The 20,475-nt window shown below is 40.0% G+C and overlaps 1 protein-coding gene across 1 annotated transcript in view; it reads left to right on the forward strand.

Moving 5' to 3' along the window:
- Positions 1 to 20,475, forward strand: part of CPD (carboxypeptidase D) — a 72,346-nt gene that overhangs the window by 22,301 nt on the left and 29,570 nt on the right. Inside the window, exons 3-7 of the mRNA XM_069603015.1 lie at positions 11,013 to 11,155; positions 12,066 to 12,235; positions 13,383 to 13,732; positions 14,657 to 14,848; positions 16,993 to 17,160. Of these exons, the coding sequence (XP_069459116.1) occupies positions 11,013 to 11,155; positions 12,066 to 12,235; positions 13,383 to 13,732; positions 14,657 to 14,848; positions 16,993 to 17,160 (1,023 nt within the window). The remainder of the gene's footprint in view (positions 1 to 11,012; positions 11,156 to 12,065; positions 12,236 to 13,382; positions 13,733 to 14,656; positions 14,849 to 16,992; positions 17,161 to 20,475) is intronic.

The raw sequence follows: 20,475 nt of genomic DNA on the forward strand, positions 1-20,475 counted from the left end.
CAAGCCAGCAAAATAATACTCAAAATTCTCCAAGCCAGGCTTCAACAGTATGTGAACTGTGAACTTCCAGATGTTCAAGCTGGTTTTAGAAAAGGCAGAGGGAGGGTGGGATGATTTGGGAGAATGACATTCTAACATGTATACTATCATGTGAATTGAATCGCCAGTCTATGTCTGACGCAGGATGCAGCATGCTTGGGGCTGGTGCATGGGGATGACCCAGAAAGATGTTATGGGGAGGGAGGTGGGAGGGGGGTTCATGTTTGGGAATGCATGTAAGAAATAAAGATTTTAAAATTTAAAAAATAAAAAACTAAAAAAAAAAAAAAGAAAGAAAAGGCAGAGGAACCAGAGATCAAATTGCCAACACCCACCGGATCACTGAAAAAGCAAAAGAGTTCCAGAAAAAACATCTATTTCTGCTTTGTTGACTATGCCAAAGCCTTTGATTGTGTGGATTGCAACAAACTGGAAAATTCTGAAAGAGATGGGAATGTCAGACCATGTGACCTGCCTCCTGAGAAATCTGTATGCAAGTCAAGACGCAAGAGTTAGAACTGGACATGGAACAACAGACTGGTTCCAAATGGGGAAAGGAGTACATCAAGGCTGTATATTGTCACCCTGCTTATTTAACTTATATGCAGAGTACATCATGAGAAACGCTGGACTGGATGAAGCACAAGCTGGAATCAAGATTGCCAGAAGAAATATCAATAACCTCAGATATGCAGATGACACCACCCTTATAGCAGAAAGTGAAGAAGGACTAAAGAGCCTCTTGATGAAAGTGAAAGAGGAGAGTGAAAAAGTTGGCTTAAAACTCAACATTCAGAAAAATAAGACCATGGCATCTGGTCCCATCACTTCATGGCAAATAGATGGGGAAACAGTGGAAACAGTCACAAACTTTATTTTGGGGGGGCTCCAAAATCACTGCAGATGGTGACTGCAGCCATGAAATTAAACGATGCTTGCTCCTTGGAAGAAAAGCTATGACCAACCTAGACAGCGTATTAAAAAGCAAAGACATTACTTTGCCAACAAAGGTCCATGTAGTCAGAGCTATGGTTTTTCCAGTAGTCATGTATGGATGTGAGAGTTGGACTATGAAGAAAGCTGAGTGCTGAAGAATTGATGCTTTTGAACTGTTATGTTAGAGAAGACTCTTGAGAGTCCCTTGGACAGCAAGGAGATACAACCAGTCTATACTAAAGGAAATCAGTCCTGAATATTCATTGGAAGAAATGATGCTAAAGCTGAAACTCCAGTACTTTGGCCACTTGACGCGAAAAACTGACTCACTGGAAAAGACCCTGATGCTGGGAAAGATCGAAGGTGGGAGAAGGGGACGACAGAGGATGAGATGGTTGGATGGCATCACCGACTCAATGGACATGAGTTTGAGCAAACTCCAGGAATTGGTGATGGACAGTGAGGCCTGGCATGCTGCAGTCCATGGGATCACAAGGAGTCAAACATGACTGAGTGACTGAACTGAACAATGTGTTGTAAAACAGTGCTTACTAAATCGGTGTAATTAAGATATCAAAATAAATTGACCAGCAGAACAAAATAGAAAGCACAGTAACAGAAACAAAAGCATTTGGGATATAATTAATGACATTTAAAACAATGGGGAAAGAATTATAGGGATAACTGGTTAACTTTGAGACAAAAATATAGGTGGAATTTACCTCAGATCATACCAAATAGTCTTAAGTCCATATGGAACATGATGTAAAAATGTAGCCATAAACAAAACCAGAAGCCAACAAGTATTTTTATATTCAGGATGAGAAAAGCCTTTCTAGACAGCAAAGTATTATGAAGCCATAAAAGGAAAAGAATGAAAAATTTAGCTACCTAAAAATTGTAAAATATCTCTTGATTAAAAAACTGCCTTAAAAAAAGTGAAAAAAAAGAGATTAAAAAAAGGATAAAAATAAAGGCATAGAGAATATATCTGGGTAACAATTTAGCATATGTGTATAAAATCTTTAAAATAGGCATTACCTTAACACAGAAATTCATGTAACTTTGTCTTCTTGTTGCTCTTAGCTGCTGCTGCTGCTAAGTCGCTTCAGTCATGTCCAACTCTGTGCGACCCCATAGACGGCAGCCCACCAGGCTCCCCCGTCCCTGGGATTCTCCAGGCAAGAACACTGGAGTGGGTTGCCATTTTCTTCTCCAATGCATGAAAGTGAAAAACTGCTCTTAGCTAGTATTTCTTAAATTGCTGTTGAAGAAAGACAGTTAAGGGGTTAACAAAAGAATGCCAGGATGAAGCCTGGTGATTATAGTATTATAAGAGTCTACTTCACTGCCTTCTGGCATAATTAAAGTGTGAGTTGACTGTGTTTGCAATTTAATACAGCTATTAAGTTCTTTTTTCCTTAGATGAGAACAATTTTTCCCTATTAAGTTTTACATATGCAGAAAAACAGATTAGTTCACACTTGTATTGCTCTGAAATTATTTTCAGTGTTCTGTCTTTGTTTTCCTCAAGACTCTAATCTCTGGAATGGAAATATGTCTTCTATTTATAAGTCCCTATAGTCTTAGTTTGATGACTTACAGACAGTGGCCATTGTACTGTGACCAATATAGTAGTAAATATTGGAGATTAATAAATATTTATGATGAATAGCATACATATGTCCACATATGTACATGCATGTCAGAGTTGACCGAAAGTGACTAACATCACTAAATGACTAACTGTGACTGGTGAGTGAAAGTGTTAGTCACTCAGTCGAGTCCGACTCTTTACGACCCCGTGGACTGTTGCCCACCAGGCTCCTCTGTGCATGAGATTCTCCAGGTGAGAATACTGGAGTGGGTAGCCATTCCCTTCTCCAGGGGATCTTCCGGACCCAGGGATCAAACTCAGGTCGCGTGCATTGCAGGCAGATTCTTTACTGTCTGAACCACCAGGGAAGCCCTAAAATATGACTGGTAGGGAGATGAAAAATCATCCTCTCACTTTTCTGCTGGACTCAAAGTAAGTGCCAAGATGCTGGGAGATAAGAGAAAACCAGAGATGGATAGCTTGCCTTCTAAGAAAAAAGGTTAAGACAGAGTTACCAGGCTTATAGTGATGGTAAACCTGCTCATGTCTTTTAGGAAGACAGTCTATTTGACATAGCCACATGGATGGTCAATGAGAATCTCAAATTTAATGCATTCAAAATAGAAATCTTAATTTCTCACTGTCCTAGCCTACTTACTTTTGTTACTTCAACAAATATTTATTGAAGGAATACCATGTGCCTGGTACTGTTCTTGTGCTTGGACTATCTGTCAATGTGTATAACAAATATCTCTGCCCTTGTGTTGCTTATAATCTAGCAAAGAGAAACAGACAATAAACAATAAACATAATAGGTAAATTTTAAATAGCTATAGAAAAAAAAAGGGTGAGAGGAATTGTGAGTGCTTGTGAGATTGTCTTGGGGACAGTGATGGGGAGAAGTGACTAGAAACTAAGTGGGGAGATCAGGGTGAACCTCATTGTCAAGTTGAAATTGGAACAAAGAGCTGGAGGTGAGGGAATGAGTCAAGTAGGGATATCTGGGGGAAGAGCACGCCAGGCAAAGGCAATAGCTACAGCAAAGACCCAAAGTCAGGAGGTACCTAGTGTAGCTGGTGAACAGCGGGGTGCCCAGTGTGGCTGGTGCAGAGAGATGATGATGGGGAGAGTGTAAAAGGTGGTGAGAGAGGGAAGGGGAGTGGTAGTGGACAAATGACGCACCGCCTTAGGCTTTGGCTTTTAGTCTGAATGCAACAGAAAGTCATTGTATAGGGAAATAACCTCTGGCTTGCATTTTAGCAGAATTACTCTGGCATCCCTGGAGAAAAGAACATAGAAATGCTAGGGCAAGAACAGGGAGACCTTTTAAGAGTGATTGCAGAAGTCCTGGTAGAGAAAGGACCATGGCTTATACCAGGGCAGCAGCAGTAGAGTTGAGAAATCTTTGGATTCTGGATATATCTTCAAGTTACAACTAGCATGATTTCCTGATGCTTTAGATGTGAGATGTGACTCCAAGGCTTTTGACCCTGAGTAACTAGATTCTTCCAGTGCTGTTGGCCATTGTAGGAGAGACTGCAGGTGGAGCAGGTTTAGGGGAGATGAGTCTGTTGTTAGGTTTGTGATACCCAAGTAGAGATATTGAACAGGCCTTTGGATGGACAAGTCTGGATTCTGGAAAGAGGTGTAGGTTGGACATAGAAATTTGAGAATTGTCAGCCTGTAGATAATATTAAGCCCTGGGGGGTGGCGGGGGGGGGAGTGGGTTGCATGAGACACCAAGGGAATAAGTAAAGTAAGAGAAGAGGACCAAAGACAAAACCTTAGGCTTGCCATATCTGTTTCCTTTGTTCTCCTTCATCCTCTCAGTTAATGACACTAATGACACTGTCTCCCTAGTTTCTCAAGCCAAAAATCAAGAAGTCATCCTTGATTCCTTTTAAACAAATGTTTTCTCACACCCAGACCTTTCTGCTTCATCTCTTTTACCAGCAACCTAGTTGAAGCCATCATTCTCTTCTAATTCATCTCCCTGCTTTTCTTTTTGTTCCTCTACCATCATTTTTCACCCAGCAGTCAGAATGATCTTTTAAAAAGGCAGTTCAGATTATATCACACCTCTGCTCAAAAACCTGCAATGTTCTGTGCAGCAAGGGAAACAATCAATAGTGAAAAGGCAGCCTACTGAAAAATATTTGCAAACTGTTTATCAGATAAGGGGTTAATATTCAGAATACAACTCAACAGAAAACAAGTAATCTGATTGGTAAATGGACAAAGGACTTGAACACACATTAAAAAAAAAATCAATGACCAGCACACATATGAAAAGATGCTCAATATCATTATCACGGAAAAACAAAACCACAAAGTGATATCACCTTCTACCTCTTAGGATGATCACTATTAAAAAAAAATGCTGAATTAAAATAGCAAGTTTGATGGAGTTGTGGAGAATTTCAATCCCTTTGCACAGTTGGTAGGAATATAAAATAGTGCAGTTGCTATGGAAAACAGTATGGAGCTTCCTCAAAAAGTTAAAAATAGAATTACTGTATGATTCAACAATCTCACTTAAGGGTATAAACACAAAAGAACTGGAAAAAGGATCTTGAAAACTTGTACACCCATGTTCACTGCAGTGTTATTCACAGTTGCCAAGAAGCTACCTAAATGTTTATTGACAGATGAATGAAGAAAATGTATTTACATCCAGTGAAATGTTATTCGGCCTAAAAAAGGAAGGCAATTACTTCTGATAAAGGACTATTATCTAAAATATATTTAAAAACTCTGATAGCTCAGTTGGTAAAGAACCTGCCTGCATTGCAGGAGATCCTGGTTTGATTCCCGGGTCGAGAAGATCTGCTGGAGAAGGGATAGGCTACCCACTCCAGTATTCTTGGTTTTCCCTTGTGGCTCAGCTGGTAAAGAATCCTCCTGCAATGCGGGGGACCTCGGTTTGATCCCTGGGTTGGAAAGATCCCTTGGAGAAGGGAAAGGCTACCCACTCCAGTTTTCTGGCATGGAGGATTCCACAGACTGTATAGTCCATGGAGTCACAAAGAGTTGGACAGGACTGAGCAACTTCCACTTTCACTTAAGACTCAACACTAATAAAACAACAACCTCATTTAAAAATGGGCCAGAAACCTCCAGACATCTCACCAACAGATATACAGATGGCAAATAAACATGAAAAGATTCCACATCATATGTCAACAGGGAAATGTAAATTAAAACAAGTTACTGCTACACACCTATCAGAAAGGCCATACATAGTCCAGAACACTGACAACAGCAAATGCTTGTGAAGAGGTGGAGCAACAGGAACTCTGGTTCATTATTGATGGGAGTGCAAAATGGTACGACTATTTTGGAAGATAGTAATAGATTTCACTACATTGTCTTCTACTTTCCTTACTTTTGCCTCTCTCCTAAAGTTGTAAGTGGTTGATCCACTATCTTTTCTATATGTTTGTCTCTGCCATTGAGATTTGTTTCTTTTATCATTTTCTTATTTCTAGTTGTGACCTTTTCTGCTTGGAGAAGTCCCTTTAACGTTTCTTGAAGGGCTGGTTTATTGGTGATAAACTCCTTTAGCTTTTGTTTATCTGTCAAACTCTTTATCACTCCTTCAAATGGGTATTCTTGGTTGTCTTTTTTTCAGCACTTTGGATATATTGTATCATTCCCTACTGGCCTGCTAAGTTTCTGCTGAAAAGTCAGCTGATAGTCTCATGGGAGTTTCCTTGTATATAATTAGTTGTTTCTCCTCTTGATGCTTTTATGAATCTCTTTATATTTCAGTTTTGGCCTTTTAAATATAATGTGTCTTGGTATGCACCTCTTTGAGTTCACCTTGTTTGAGACTGTCTGTGCTTCCTGGACCGGATATCTGTTTCCTTCCACTGGTTAGGAAAGTTCTCAGTTACTATTTCTTCAAATAAGTTCTCTTTTTTATCTTTCTTCTCCTTCTGGGATACTATACTGTAAATGTTAGTGTGCTTGATGTTGTCCCAGAGGTCATTTAAACTGTCCTCACTTGTCTTTTTCCTGTTCAGCTTGGGTGGTTTTTCTCTACTCTGTCTTCCAGATTATCTAGTATTCTACATCATCTAATCTACTGTTGATTCCCTCTAGTGTGTTTTTTTTTTTTGCCATCGTCTTTTTTTTAAAAAACATTTTATTTCTTTTTAATGGCAGGATAATTGCTTTACAATATTGTGTTGGTTTCTGCCATACATCGGTATGAATCAGCCAGACGTAAACACATGTCCCCTCCCCCTTGAACCTCTCTCCGCTTCCCACCCCATCCCACCCCTCTAGGTTGTCACAGAGCTCTGATTGAACTGCCTGGGTCATACAGCAAATTCCCACTGCCTTTCTATTTTACATATGGCAGTATATGTGTTTCTGTGCTGCTGTGTCCATTTTTCCCAGCCTCTCCTTCCTCGCCACCCCCCCCACGTCTCCCCGTCTGTGCTCTATGTCTGCATCTCCATCACTGCCCTGCCAATAGGTTCATTAGCACCATTTTTCTGGATTCCATACATACGTATTAGTTTATGATATTTGTTTTTCTCTTTATAACTTTCTTCACTCTGTATAATAGGCTCTAGATTAATCTACATCATTAGAACTGACTCAGATGTGTTCCTTTTCATGGCTGAGTAATATTCCATTGTATATATACAATTTTAAAAGTTTAAAAATAATATTCCATTGTATATAATACTGTTGATTCCCTCTAGTGTATTTTTCATTTTATTTATTGTATTCTTCAGCCCTAATTGGTCTTTTTTTTATATTTTCTAACTCTTTGTTGAAGTTTTCACCATGTTCATCCATTCTTCAGTGAACATCTTTATGATCATTACCTTTAACTCTTTATCAGGTAGATTACTTATCTCTGGTTTATTTAGGTCTTCTTCTGAGGTTTTGTCTTAGTCTTTCGTGTGGAGCACATTCGTCTGTCTCCTCATTTTGCCTGATTTTCTGTGTTAATTTCTTTGTATAAAGTAAGTCTGTATGTCTCCCAATCTTGGAGAAGTCCTATGGGCTCAACAGCATGTTCCCTTCTGGCTACCCAAACCAGACACTTCATGGGTGTTCCCTATGTGGGCTGCTTATTCCTTTCAGTTGTGGCAGGGCCAGCTGCTTGGGCACACTGGTGGTGATGCTCAGCATTGTTTGACCACTGGTGGGTGAGGCAGGCCTCCAGCTCTAACAGACTCCAGGGAAGATTCCAAAATGGTGCCCATCTCAGCATGATAGAATAAAATCACAAAAATAGCTACTGCTAACATCTCAGTCCCCTAGAGGAGTCCCAGCTGCCTCCTGCCTCTCCAGGAGGCTCTCTAAGATCAGCAGGTATGACTGATTCAGATGCCTTTCAAACTGTTTCCTCTGTACTGGGACTTGGAGCGAGTGTATTTTTGCATGCACCCTTAGGAGCAGAGTCTTGACTTCCTACAGCTCTTTGATGCTCCTCTACATAAGCCCCACTGGTTTTCAAGCCAGACTTTTTGGAGGTTTGTCTTCCTAATGCAGGACCCTGGGCTGGGGATCCTGGTGTTGGTATTGGACTCCTTGCTCCCGAGGGATGACTGCCACAATGTTGATAGTCTTCCTGCTAGTGAGTCATTACTCCAGGTGTGTGGGTCCTCGCTAGAGCATCTCTGCCTCTTCCCCACACATTTTATTGTGGTTCCTTCTTTATATCTTTAGTTGTGGAAAATCTTTTCTGCTCTTCTTCAGGTTGTTTTCCAAGATAGTTGTTCTGTAAGTTGTTTTGCCTATGTGAGGTTGAGAGCTAAGGATCTTTCTACTCTACCTTAAAAAAAAATTTTTTTTTTAATTTATTTGACTGCATCAGGTCTTAGTTGGTGGGATCTTTGTTATGTCATGTGAGATATTTCATTGTGGTGCACAGAGTCTCTAGTTACAATATGTGGGCTTCGGTAGTTGTGGCACTCAGATTTAGTTGCTCTGCGGCCTGTGGGATCTTAGTTCCCCAACCAGGGATTGAACTCTTGTCCCCTGCATTGCAAGGTGAATTCTTAACCACTGGATCACCAGGGAAGTCCCTCTACTCTACTGTTTTGATTCAGACTCTTATTGTCACCTTTGTGGTACAGAAGAGTACAGTTAGAATAGTTGGCCCTTAATATCAATAACCTCAGATATGCAGATGACACCACCCTATGGCAGAAGGTGAAGAGGAACTAAAAAGCCTCTTGATGAAAGTGAAAGAGGAGAGTGAAAAAGTTGGCTTAAAGCTCAAGATTCAGAAAACGAAGATCATGGCATCTGGTCCCATCACTTCATGGCAAATAGATGGGGAAACAGTGGAAACAGTGTCAGACTTTATTTTGGGGGGCTCCAAAATCACTGCAGATGGTGACTACAGCCATGAAATTAAAAGACGCTTACTCCTTGGAAGAAAAGTTATGACCAACCTAGACAGTGTATTGAAAAGCAGAGACATTACTTTGCCAACAAAGGTCCGTCTAGTCAAGGCTATGGTTTTTCCAGTGGTCATGTATGGATGTGAGAGTTGGACTGTGGAGAAAGCTGAGCACTGAAGAATTGATGCTTTTGAACTGTGGTGTTGGAGAAGACTCTTGAGAGTCCCTTGGACTGCAAGGAGATCCAACCAGTCCATTCTGAGGAGCTCAGCCCTGGGTGTTCTTTGGAAGGACTGATGCTAAAGCTGAAACTCAAATACTTGGCCACCTCATGGGAAGACCCTGATGCTGGGAGGGATTGGGGGCAGGAGGAAAAGGGGAAAATGGAGGATGAGATGGCTAGATGTCATCACCAACTCGATGGACGTGAGTCTGAGTGAACTCCGGGAGTTGGTGATGGATAGGGAGGCCTGGCATGCTGCAATTCATGGGGTTGCAAAGAGTTGGACGTGACTGAGTGACTGAACTGAACTGAGCTGAACTGAATAATGTTTTGACATGAATGACCTTCATAACTTGAGGATCACTTGAGTATCTTTCATGTTCATTCTGTCAGAAATCTTAACCTCTCTGTGCCTTACTTCTCACATCTGTAAAATAGGTGAAATAGCAATACCTGCATCATAAAGTTGTTGTAAAAGCTAAATGTTAATATGAGTAAAGGTCATAGAACAGAGTTGGGCTGCAGAGAAGAACCAATTCTGACTCTTGTTGAAACTGTTTCTTTGACTTGCTTTTTGTTGCTTTTGTTATTATAATCATACATACTGACCTGCCTCAAAGGACCCTGTCCCTCTTTCTGACTGTTAAACTAAGGTGCCAGGCTTCCCAGTGGTTAAGAATCCCAAAGCAAAGGACTCTGGTTTGATCCCTGATCCAGGAAGATCCCACATGCCCTGGAGCAGCTAAGCCTGTGCACCACTATTGAGCCAGCACTCACTCTAGAGCCCATGAACCACAACTACTGAGCCCACATTCCATAACTACTGAAGTCCAAGTGCCTATAGCCTGTGCTCCACAACAAGAGAAGCCACTGCAATGAAAAGCCTGGGCACTGCAACAAAGAGTAGCCCCTGCCTACTGCAATTAGCAAAGGCACATGCGCAGCAATGAAGACCCACCACAGCCAAAAAATAAAAATAAATAAATGAATAAAAATCTCAAACTTAAAAAAAAAACAAAAAACCTAAAGTGGCTTTGTTCAGCTCTGACCCTGTCAGATAATCTGACCCTGTCCACAGAAATTAACATATCCCTTTCACTGGCTTCCCTGGTGGCTCAGAGGTTAAAGCATCTGCCTGGAATGCGGGAGACCGGGGTTCGATCCCTGGGTCAGGAAAATCCCCTGGAGAAGGAAATGGCAACCCACTCCAGTACTCTTGCCTGGAGAATCCCGTGGAGGGAGGAGCCTGGTAGGAGCATGGGGTCGCAAAGAGTCGGACTCGACTGAGCGAGTTCACTTTCACTGGCTGGCCCATTCCTAGAGATACTTTGCAAGACTGATGGCCCTTTTTAAAAACTTTGCTTCCTCACTGCCTGTCCCTCTTTATCGTGCCTTTTGACTTTAGTTCCTCACTGCTTCTCTGGTTCTGTAAGAGAACCTGGCAAGATGGTTATTTTGAGACATTAGTCTGCCATCTTTTCAAATAAAGTTGTGTTCCTTGCCTCAACTTTGCCTGCCATGTGGCAAAGGGAGCGGAGAGAGCTTGGACTCAGTAACACTGGCATATAGTAAACATTCAAATATAGAGCTGTTATCATTGTTACTGTTATTATTGACTGTTACATTTATGCTTTTTGTAACTTTACCTGTCAGATACATTTCCTTTATATATATTCCTTTCCACTGTGTATTCCTTTTACCTTCCTTATTAGTCTCCTCTGTAACTCAAGAGCCTTCTCTGATTTCAAACAGCTTAATGAAAGAGAGTTTATATAAGCAGAGATGGCTTTGGTCTTTTTGAGAGTAGAATCCTGAGAATAAACTTACTTTTTCTTCCATGTTTCAGGTGGTATGCAAGATTATAATTATGTATGGGCCAATTGTTTTGAGATCACGTTAGAACTATCCTGTTGCAAGTACCCACCTGCTTCACAGCTTCGACAAGAATGGGAGAACAATCGTGAGTCTCTGATCACATTAATTGAAAAGGTAAAAGCAGCTGTATGGGAGGTTGGGTATGGAAATAATTGATTAAATAGGGGGGAAATTTGTGTATATGAATAAGTCTATGCTAGATACCCTTTGTCTTTTTTTATTATTTAAGATGATACATAATCTTTAGAAAGTATTAGAATCTATCAGAACATACTCTAAGCCTCCATTACCCTTCCCCTGAGCTCTTTTCCTCTGGAGAGCGTCCTTTGTCTATCTTACAACACTTCTACACGAAATACTTAGCAAATAAATAAATAATTAGCAAAAGTTGTATCACCAGATTCTTACAACACCGTGTGATCGTATTTGCTAGAGAACCTTTACCACCACATGAACCACAACATAAGTTTAACTTACATATCAGGCAGGCTAATATACTATTGCATATATCAGAAATTGAGGCCTCCCAGGTGGTGCTAAAGAACCCACCTGCCAGCCCAGGAGACCTAAGAGACACGGGTTCCATCCCTGGGTTGGGAAGATCCTGGAGGAAAGCATGGAAACCCGCTCTAGTAATCTTGCCTAGAGAATCCCGTGGACCGAGGAGCCTGACGTGATACAGTGCATAGGTTTTCAAAGAGTCAGACACGACTTAAGCGACTTAGCATGCACGCACGCATCCCAGATATTATCAGTTGTATCTCATTGAGAAAAGCAGAAGTCTAGCTTTGAGAAGAGGGAATTTCAAAAGTACTTTACCAGCCTAGGTTTCAGATGACTTAAGTTTCAGGATTTAATCTTTTTGGTGTGTATTTTATTTTAACTTGGAGGGATTGAAAAATGTTTCAGAGTTCTAGAGGAATAACTTTATTTTTGAGAAATTCTAGCATCAATGCAGAGAGGGTATTCTCTCTTGCCTTCCAAATTGACTCTGAGCAGTCTATGTTGATTCTTGTTTTTCTAGGTCCACATTGGCGTTAAAGGATTTGTTACAGATTCAGTAACAGGAGCTGGCTTAGAGAATGCAACTATCTCAGTGGCTGGTATTAATCATAATATCACAACAGGAAGATTTGGTGATTTCCACAGATTACTTGTTCCTGGAACTTATAACATTACAGCAGTTTTAACTGGGTATGAATTCCATCTTTCAGTTTGTTAAGATGGTGTATCACATTGATTGGTTTGTGTATACTGAAGAATCCTTGCATCCCTGGGATAAACTCCACTTGATCATGGTGTACGATCCTTTTAATGTGTTGGTGGATTCTCTTTGCTACAATTTTGTTGAGGATTTTTGCATCGATGTTCATCAGTGATACTGGCCTATAATTTTCTTTTTTGTGTGATATCTTTTTCTGCTTTTGGTATCAGGGTGATGGTTGTAAAATGAGTGTGGGAGTGTTCTTCCCTGTGCAATTTTTTGGAAGAGTTTGACCAGGATGGATGTTAGCTCTTCTCTAAACATAACTAGATAAGAATTTAAACTAGACTCTTAAAATGTCAAGCTTCTGTGTATATCTAGACAGAAATACATTTGGGGAGATCTTACTATATCTGGCTTCTGTTTTTCCTTGTTTTCTGATCTTTTTCCCCCTTTTGTAATGAGAAAATACTACAGTAGAGTCTTTTGTCACATTAACTGTACAACTGGATATGAAGCATAGTTGTAAAATTGGGAGGAAGGAGTTTTAAAAGCTCAAGGCTAATTGAAAACCAGCGTAGAAAAAACTCAGGACTCTACAAAAGACACTTTGAAGAGCTGTCTTATCATCAGGTTTCTAATACACAAAATGAGTGGTTACCTACACCCTCTGGAAGCCTTTCTGTAAGCTCATTTTGCTAAGGATTTACCTGTAGCAAATAAATTACCTTCAATTTTGAACTTTCCTATTTTGTAAAGTAGTTGGAATGTCAGTTTGATAAGGTGCTATGAAGAATTGGATCATTTATCCCTACTTTGAGTATTGTAGGAATGGTTACAAATGGATCAACAACCTCCATTTTTTATTGTATTCTCTTCTTTGAATATAACTTTTTATAAGCATTCTAATGTGTGGAACCTGAAAGGATGGTAAGAGAAATAGTTCTTTATTAATCTGAGATTCTTTGTGAAATAATATCCTAAAAGTCTTGAATTTGCACATTTCTCTTTATTTGATTTGATTTTTGAGAGATAGTGCGAGAGTATGAAAAGGCTGTTGTGCTTTTATAATGTTAAAGCATTGTCTGTTTCAGTTTAACTCCAAGCCCATCTACTTTTCTGAATTTTTCTTTTCAGATATATGCCACTGACTGTTAATAATATCATAGTGAAAGAAGGACCAGCCACAAAGGTGAATTTTCCCCTACGACCGACTGTGGCTTCAGTAGTCCCTGACACAACTGAGGCTGTAGTAACAGCTAGCACAGTTGCTACACTTAATAGTCCTCTTGGAACACAGTCTACCCACCAGCCAATTCAACCACAGGACTTTCACCACCACCATTTCCCTGACATGGAAATCTTCTTGAGAAGGTTTGCCAATGAATATCCTAACATCACCCGACTGTATTCATTGGGAAAATCGGTAGAGTCAAGAGAACTTTATGTAATGGAGATATCTGATAACCCAGGTGTCCATGAACCAGGTAATTGGTGTAGTTTCACACATAATTTCATTACTGCTTCTCAGAGCTGTGGGCTGTATTTCTTTGCTTCATCTAGAAAGGTCACCTGTAGTATTTATAACTGGACTAAAGAAAATGGAACCAATCTTCTGCTAGAAAAAAAAAAAGCATTTGATAATCCATATTATGCACCATGGGCTTCCCTCGTGGCTCAGATGGTAAAGAATCTGCCTGCAATGTGGGAAACCGAGACCTGGGTTCGATCCCTGGATTGGGAAGATCACTTAGAGAACGGAATGGCTACCCAGTCCAGTATTCTTGCCTGGAGAATTCCATGGACAGAGGAGCCGGGCAGGCTATAGTCCATGGGGTCACAGAGAGTTGGACACAACTGAGCAACTTATGTATTATGTAGCATATTTAGCATACTACACACACAGATTAGATTATTCCTGCTAATAGTATTTTTATTTTTGTAGCATATGATATATGTATGTATATCTATATGCTGTTTAGTCGCTAAGTCGTGTCTGACTCTTGCGACCCCATGGACTGCAGCCTACCAGGCTCCTCTGTCCATGGGATTTCCCAAACAAGAATCCTAGAGTGGGTTGCCATTTCCTTCTCCAGGAGATCTTCCTGACCTAGGAATCAAACCTGTGTCTCCTGCATTGGCAGGCAGATTCTTTATCACTGAGCCACCAGAGAAGCCCTTATATGTATATATACATATTCATATATATATATAAAATATATGTTTACTTTGAGCTTGCTACCTGACATGTAGTAGTAACAAAGCTGCTTTATAAGATGCTTTTTCCTGTTTTCTTTTGTCAAAATACAGCTTACATTTTTGGTTCAAGGTCTTTGTGTATTGGGTGAAAAGTGAGCGAGTCTAGGATGAATGAAGAGGGAAAAAGGTCTTCCATGTAATTCTGTTTTCAGGTGAACCAGAATTTAAGTACATTGGAAATATGCATGGAAATGAAGTGGTTGGAAGAGAACTGCTACTGAACCTCATCGAATACCTTTGTAAGAACTTTGGTACAGATCCTGAAGTAACAGATTTGGTTCTTAACACTAGAATTCACCTTATGCCATCCATGAATCCTGATGGGTATGAAAAGGCCCAGGAAGGTAAAGAATAGTTGTCTATTAATGCTTAATCATTTTGATTGTCATTCAGTTCAGTTCAATTCAGTTCAGTTGCTAAGTCATGCCTGACTCTGCGACCCTATGGACTGTAACATGCCAGGCTTTCCTGTCCTTCACCATCTCCTAGAGTTTGCTCACTCATGTCCATTGTTTATCATATGGCATAATTATGTGAGGATAGAAAATAATTTGAACTGGTTGTTTCCCTAAAATTTCTTCCTGTTTTATTCTTATAATTTATCACTGATCTTAGCTTTTGTATTCTTTTAAGATAGGCTAGTTTATTCACCAATTATGCCATCAAGTTTATATTTAATGAAGTCTCCAGTTTGGTAATGGTTCTTATTTACTAAAATAATGTTTAATAAATTGCTCCATTTTAACATTAATTTTTGTTAAATTATTTTGTTGGGAACCTTATCTAATAAGTGAAAACTCAAAGCAGATTGTTTTTTGACTCCCAGTTCTATTCTGCATGTATATGTAGTCTCAACCTGCGAAGTTACTGATGTCCCATTCCTCTGTCTTCCCTGGGCTAGCCTGTCTCTGCTGGGGCATCACAGTAAGGGCAAGGAGAGCAATTTTATTACATGGACCACCTTATGCAGAACACTGCAGAGTGAGAATCCATCTTTTCTTAATCTGTGGTTCCTTCCAGATGGTGATACCAGTGAATAGAATAGATCCCACAATATGAATATGCAGCCACATGGTTTGTTACTGTCTCTGATTGAACACTGAGAGACTGGATTAGTGAATGACTAGGTTAATCCTTATATATGTGTATTATTTAGATCCTTTTCTTTAGGACCTCATTCTTTGTCAGCCCCGCAAATCCCTTCCACATTCCTCCCTTGAGATCCTTCTGAAAGATGGAACTCATACTTACTACTAGTGATCCCTCTAGTAGGCTTTCTTCACTCACTTGCGTTCATTTTCTTATCCCTTAGTAAAATGGAATAAGCTCAAGTTGAACTCTTTCTCTTCCATCAGGTTAAACTTCCAACTGTGTTCCTGACTAACTTTACCTTTTAATAGTGATCACTAATATAAGCGTACTGCAACTTTTTTCTTTTCATTTGGTCTGTTTTTTTTTTTAACTTTGTTTAGTGACCTATATATCAGTACAGTAAAATCCCCTATCAGTCCTGCCCGCTTAATACTGTGATCACATTGTTGTATGTGGATTATTGACAAGTGAGCAATATTTTCATATAATTTGTATGATTGGGCTTTTTCCCTCCTCAAAGTACGATGAAAGGCAGAAATGAAAGGATAATGGTTTTACCTTCCTATTCAAAAGATCTGGAAGAGATACATTTTTTTTTTTAAACATAAAAACAGTGTGTTTTAATCATGTTACCTAACCGAACTTGGGTCCACTCACCTGCCGCACAGCAAAGCCAGTTTACTGACACTAGGTTGCCGTGAAGTAAAGTACAGGACTTACTTGCAGACATCAAACAAGGATTATGGGTAGCTTATGCTCAACAGACCCAAACTCCTCTATGGCTTTCAGGGAAGGGTTTTTAAAGGCAACATTTGGGGTGATGGTGCATGGTGCATGACTTTCTTCAGGTTGGTGGTGATGTAACAGGACGATGTTTCAGGATTCTTAATTATCAGCTGGCTCAGTTGAAGGTTGTCCAGTTGGTTTCAACCAGTCTGGGGTCCACATGCTTGTGCTCAGCAGAGTCATCTTCCCCTACTAAGTAGGGGCCTTAGTTCCTGCTGAACAACTCAAGGAAATGTGTCAGATTATATGTATCCTGGAGGAGGAACTGGGACAGTTTTATCCTGAACTGTTGTCATTACTTTTTTTGCTTAACTTCTTTTCCTTTGTTTCTGAATTTCCTCACTTCCCTAGTTAGTCATTGCTTGTGGATCTCAGAGAAGACCTCAGAAATGAAAGTCTTTTTTCTGCAAACAAGAATCACGGCATACAGAGGAGCTTTTGTACCTGGGAAGGACTCACAGGGTCCTGCTAAGTTTCAGTTGTAGTGTGATTGATCATAGTGAAGCCTGATGTGTTCACACTTAGCTTTGAGTTAAGATAGCTGAAGTTGTTTGTGCTGGATTAAAATGTAAGTGAAATATAGCTTACATTTGAATCTTTTATCATACAGGAGATCTAGTAAGTGTAATCGGCAGAAACAACAGCAACAACTTTGACCTGAACCGGAATTTCCCGGACCAGTTCTTTCAGATCACAGAGCCCACCCAACCAGAAACTATTGCTGTAATGAGCTGGATGAAGACCTATCCATTTGTGCTATCAGCAAACCTGCATGGAGGTAACAGCAGTTTGATATTCCACTAATTAATTCTTGTTGAGAGCATTTGAAAATCCTGGTGGAATTTTATGTGTTGATTGTCTTAGGCTCTATTAAAGTGGGCATCCTGTTATTGCTTTTATGGCAGACAACAACAAAGGTCTTTTCTCATTACCTCTTAAGCCAGTTTCCTGGCTGTTTTCCCCTCCCGCCCCCCGCCCGCCCCCCCGCCCGCCCCCCCGCCCGCCCCCCCGCCCCCCCCCCGCCCCCCCCCCCGCCCCCCCCCCGCCCCCCCCGCCCGCCCCCCCCCCGCCCCCCCCCGCCCGCCCCCCCTCCCGCCCCCCCTCCCGCCCCCCCGCCCCCCCTCCCGCCCCCCCTCCCCCCCCGCCCCCCCTCCCCCCCCGCCCCCCCTCCCCCCCCGCCCCCCCTCCCCCCCCGCCCGCCCCCCCGCTCCCCCGCCCCCCCCGCCCCCCCCCCCCCCCCCCCCCCCCCCCCGCCGCCATACTCCTCTGTACTCCCTCTTTCCATCACCCCCGCCCCTTTCCTCTTTCTGGCTCTCACTCTCTCCCTGCTTCCCTTTTCCTCCTTCTCCCTTCCTCCATTTCTCTCTCACCTAGTTCTTCAAGTGGTTTATGTTTATCCCTCACACAGGTTTTGTGTTTATCTCTTTTCCTGGGAATTTGGTAACATGTTCTTTGTCAGTCATAAAAATTAAACCCTAACAGATCCAAATGTTTAGTTCTACTTCTCCCTAAAGTTTAATAAGCCCTTTTATGTAGGTTTAGATTTTGACATTCTCTTGTCTTTCATCTGCTGTGTATTTATCTGCAACACAGGGACCTCACTGTTATGTAGTACCTCAGTTTATACACTTCCATATAATTCAGCTGGAATTTATCAGTTGGATAGGATGAGAGGTCAAGATTAAAAATCATTACAGTGTCCAACTATGGTTGTGTAAATAAGTGTCAATACCCAAGAGACCCGAAAACTTATGTCTACATGTAAACTTGTATGTGGATGTTCATAATAGCAGTACTCATAATCACCAAAATATAAATAACCCAAATGTTGACTTATTGATGATTAAATGAAATATGCTATACAATTGAATATTATTTGGCAATGAAAAGGAATAAAGTACTGATGCATGCTACAACATAAATGAGCCTTGAAAACATGCTAAGTGATAGAATTCAATCATAAGAAACCATATATTATATGATTACATTTTAATGAAATACTCAGAAATAGGCAAACCCATAGAGACAGAAAATACATTAGAGGTGGGAGAGAAGGGGTCACTGCTAATGGGTGTGGATTTTGTTTTTGTTTTTTTTTTAAGTAATGAAATGGTCTATAACTAGATAGTAGGGGTGGTTGTACAACCCTGTGAATATATGGAACAACATTGAATTTTATACTTTAAATGGATGGATTGTACAGTATGTGAATTATATCTCAGTAAATTTAAAAAAAAAAAGAATGAAAGTATTAACACCAGGGGCAATGGGTAAGAAATTTACTGTCAATATTTGTTAGACTATACAAGAAAATATCAGTTGAGATTTGATGGTGTATAGATTAACTTGACTTTTTAGAAATGACAATATATGTTTAAGGATATTTGTATTTAAGAAGTAAATCAAGATTCCCCCAAAATGGCTTTGAAAGTTTGCCAATAGTAGGATAAAAGTCTTTTATAACTGGTTGCTACTGCTAAGTTGCTAAGTCACTTTAGTTGTGTTCGACTCTGTGCGACCCCATAGATGGCAGCCCACCAGGCTCCCCTGTCCCTGGGATTCTCCAGGCAAGAACACTGGAGTGGGTTGCCATTTCCTGGTAATCATGGACAATTCTCAAAGACCCAAATAGGAATTATGAAGTTACAGCCTGGTTAGCAATTTTTTTTTTGCTTTTTTCTTACTTTATTGATTGTATACCATGTGTGACAGAAAATATTTTTTGTTTTGAGCTTTTAAAAATATTCTCAGAATACATCAAGTGTCATGTTTTGTTTTTTTTTTCAAGTGTCATGTTGACTAAATCTGAAAACATAATTCTAGTTACAGTCCAGTGAGAATAATTTACATATGTACACATGTGGTATCAAGACCTTGGCATGGTAGGGATACATCTTTAATCATGTAGATATGTTTCTTTCCTTGACATATTTCATTTTCACATCTTTAAAATCTTTAAATGAGTTTTGAAATCCTGGCAAATAATTTAACAGAGGAATTCTTTGCTGCCAACTTAACAATTTAGAAGGATTTTGAAAGAATTTAGAGAAAAGATTTCCTTTTGTAAATTTTGTTAATTTTTATTTGGATGAAATTCATATCACATTAACCGTGTTAAAGTAAATAATTCAGTGACATTTAGTGCATTCACAATGTTGTGCCATAACCACCTCTATTTTGTTAGAAAACATTTTCATCTCCCCAAAAGGAAATCCCTTACCCATGAAGCAGTTGTTCTATCCCCATGCCCCACAAGCCCTTGGTAACCACCGATCCACATTCTGTCTCTATGGACTTGCCTATTTTGGATATTTCATAAGAATTAAATCATACAATATATGACCCTTTGTGTCTGTCTCCTTTCACTTGGCATAATGTTTTCAAAGATCATTCTCGTTGCAGCATGTATTCATACTTCATTTCTTTTTATGACTGAATAATATTCCATTGTAGGTATATACCATAATTTGTTTATCTACGTATCTGTTGATGGATCATTTTTACTTTTCACTATTACAAATACTACTACTGTGCACATTGGCATACAATATCTGAGTCCCTGTTTTCAATTCTTTGAGGTTAACCTATGTTTGGCTTTTTGATGGAAATGCCAACATGTTTAGCTTCTTGATGAACTGCCAAACTACTCCACAGTAGCAGAACCGTTTTATGTTCCTATCAGCAATATATGAGTGTTCTAGTTTTGCCACATCCTTACTTACCTTGTTAATTTGTGTTTTTTTGATTGCAACCATTTTAGTGGCTGAAAGGTGATATCTTACTGAAATTTAGATTTGTATTTCCCTGATGACTAATGATATTGAGCATGTTCTTGTGTGCTTCTTGGTAATTTGTGTATCTTATCTGGAGAAATTCCAGTTCAAGTCTTTCACCCATTTTTAATTGGGTTTTTCATCTTTTTGTTGAGTTGCAGGATTTCTTGACATAGTCTGGGCTCTAGACCCTTATCACATTGCTTATTTGCACATATTTTCTCCCATTCTATAGGCTATATTTTAACTTTCTTAATGACCTCTGATGCACACTTTTCTTAATATTGATGAAGTTAAATTTATATTTTTGTAAATTTTGT

This window comes from Ovis canadensis, chromosome 11 (genome assembly GCF_042477335.2).
Source record: "Ovis canadensis isolate MfBH-ARS-UI-01 breed Bighorn chromosome 11, ARS-UI_OviCan_v2, whole genome shotgun sequence".
Classification (NCBI taxonomy): Eukaryota; Metazoa; Chordata; class Mammalia; order Artiodactyla; family Bovidae; genus Ovis; species Ovis canadensis.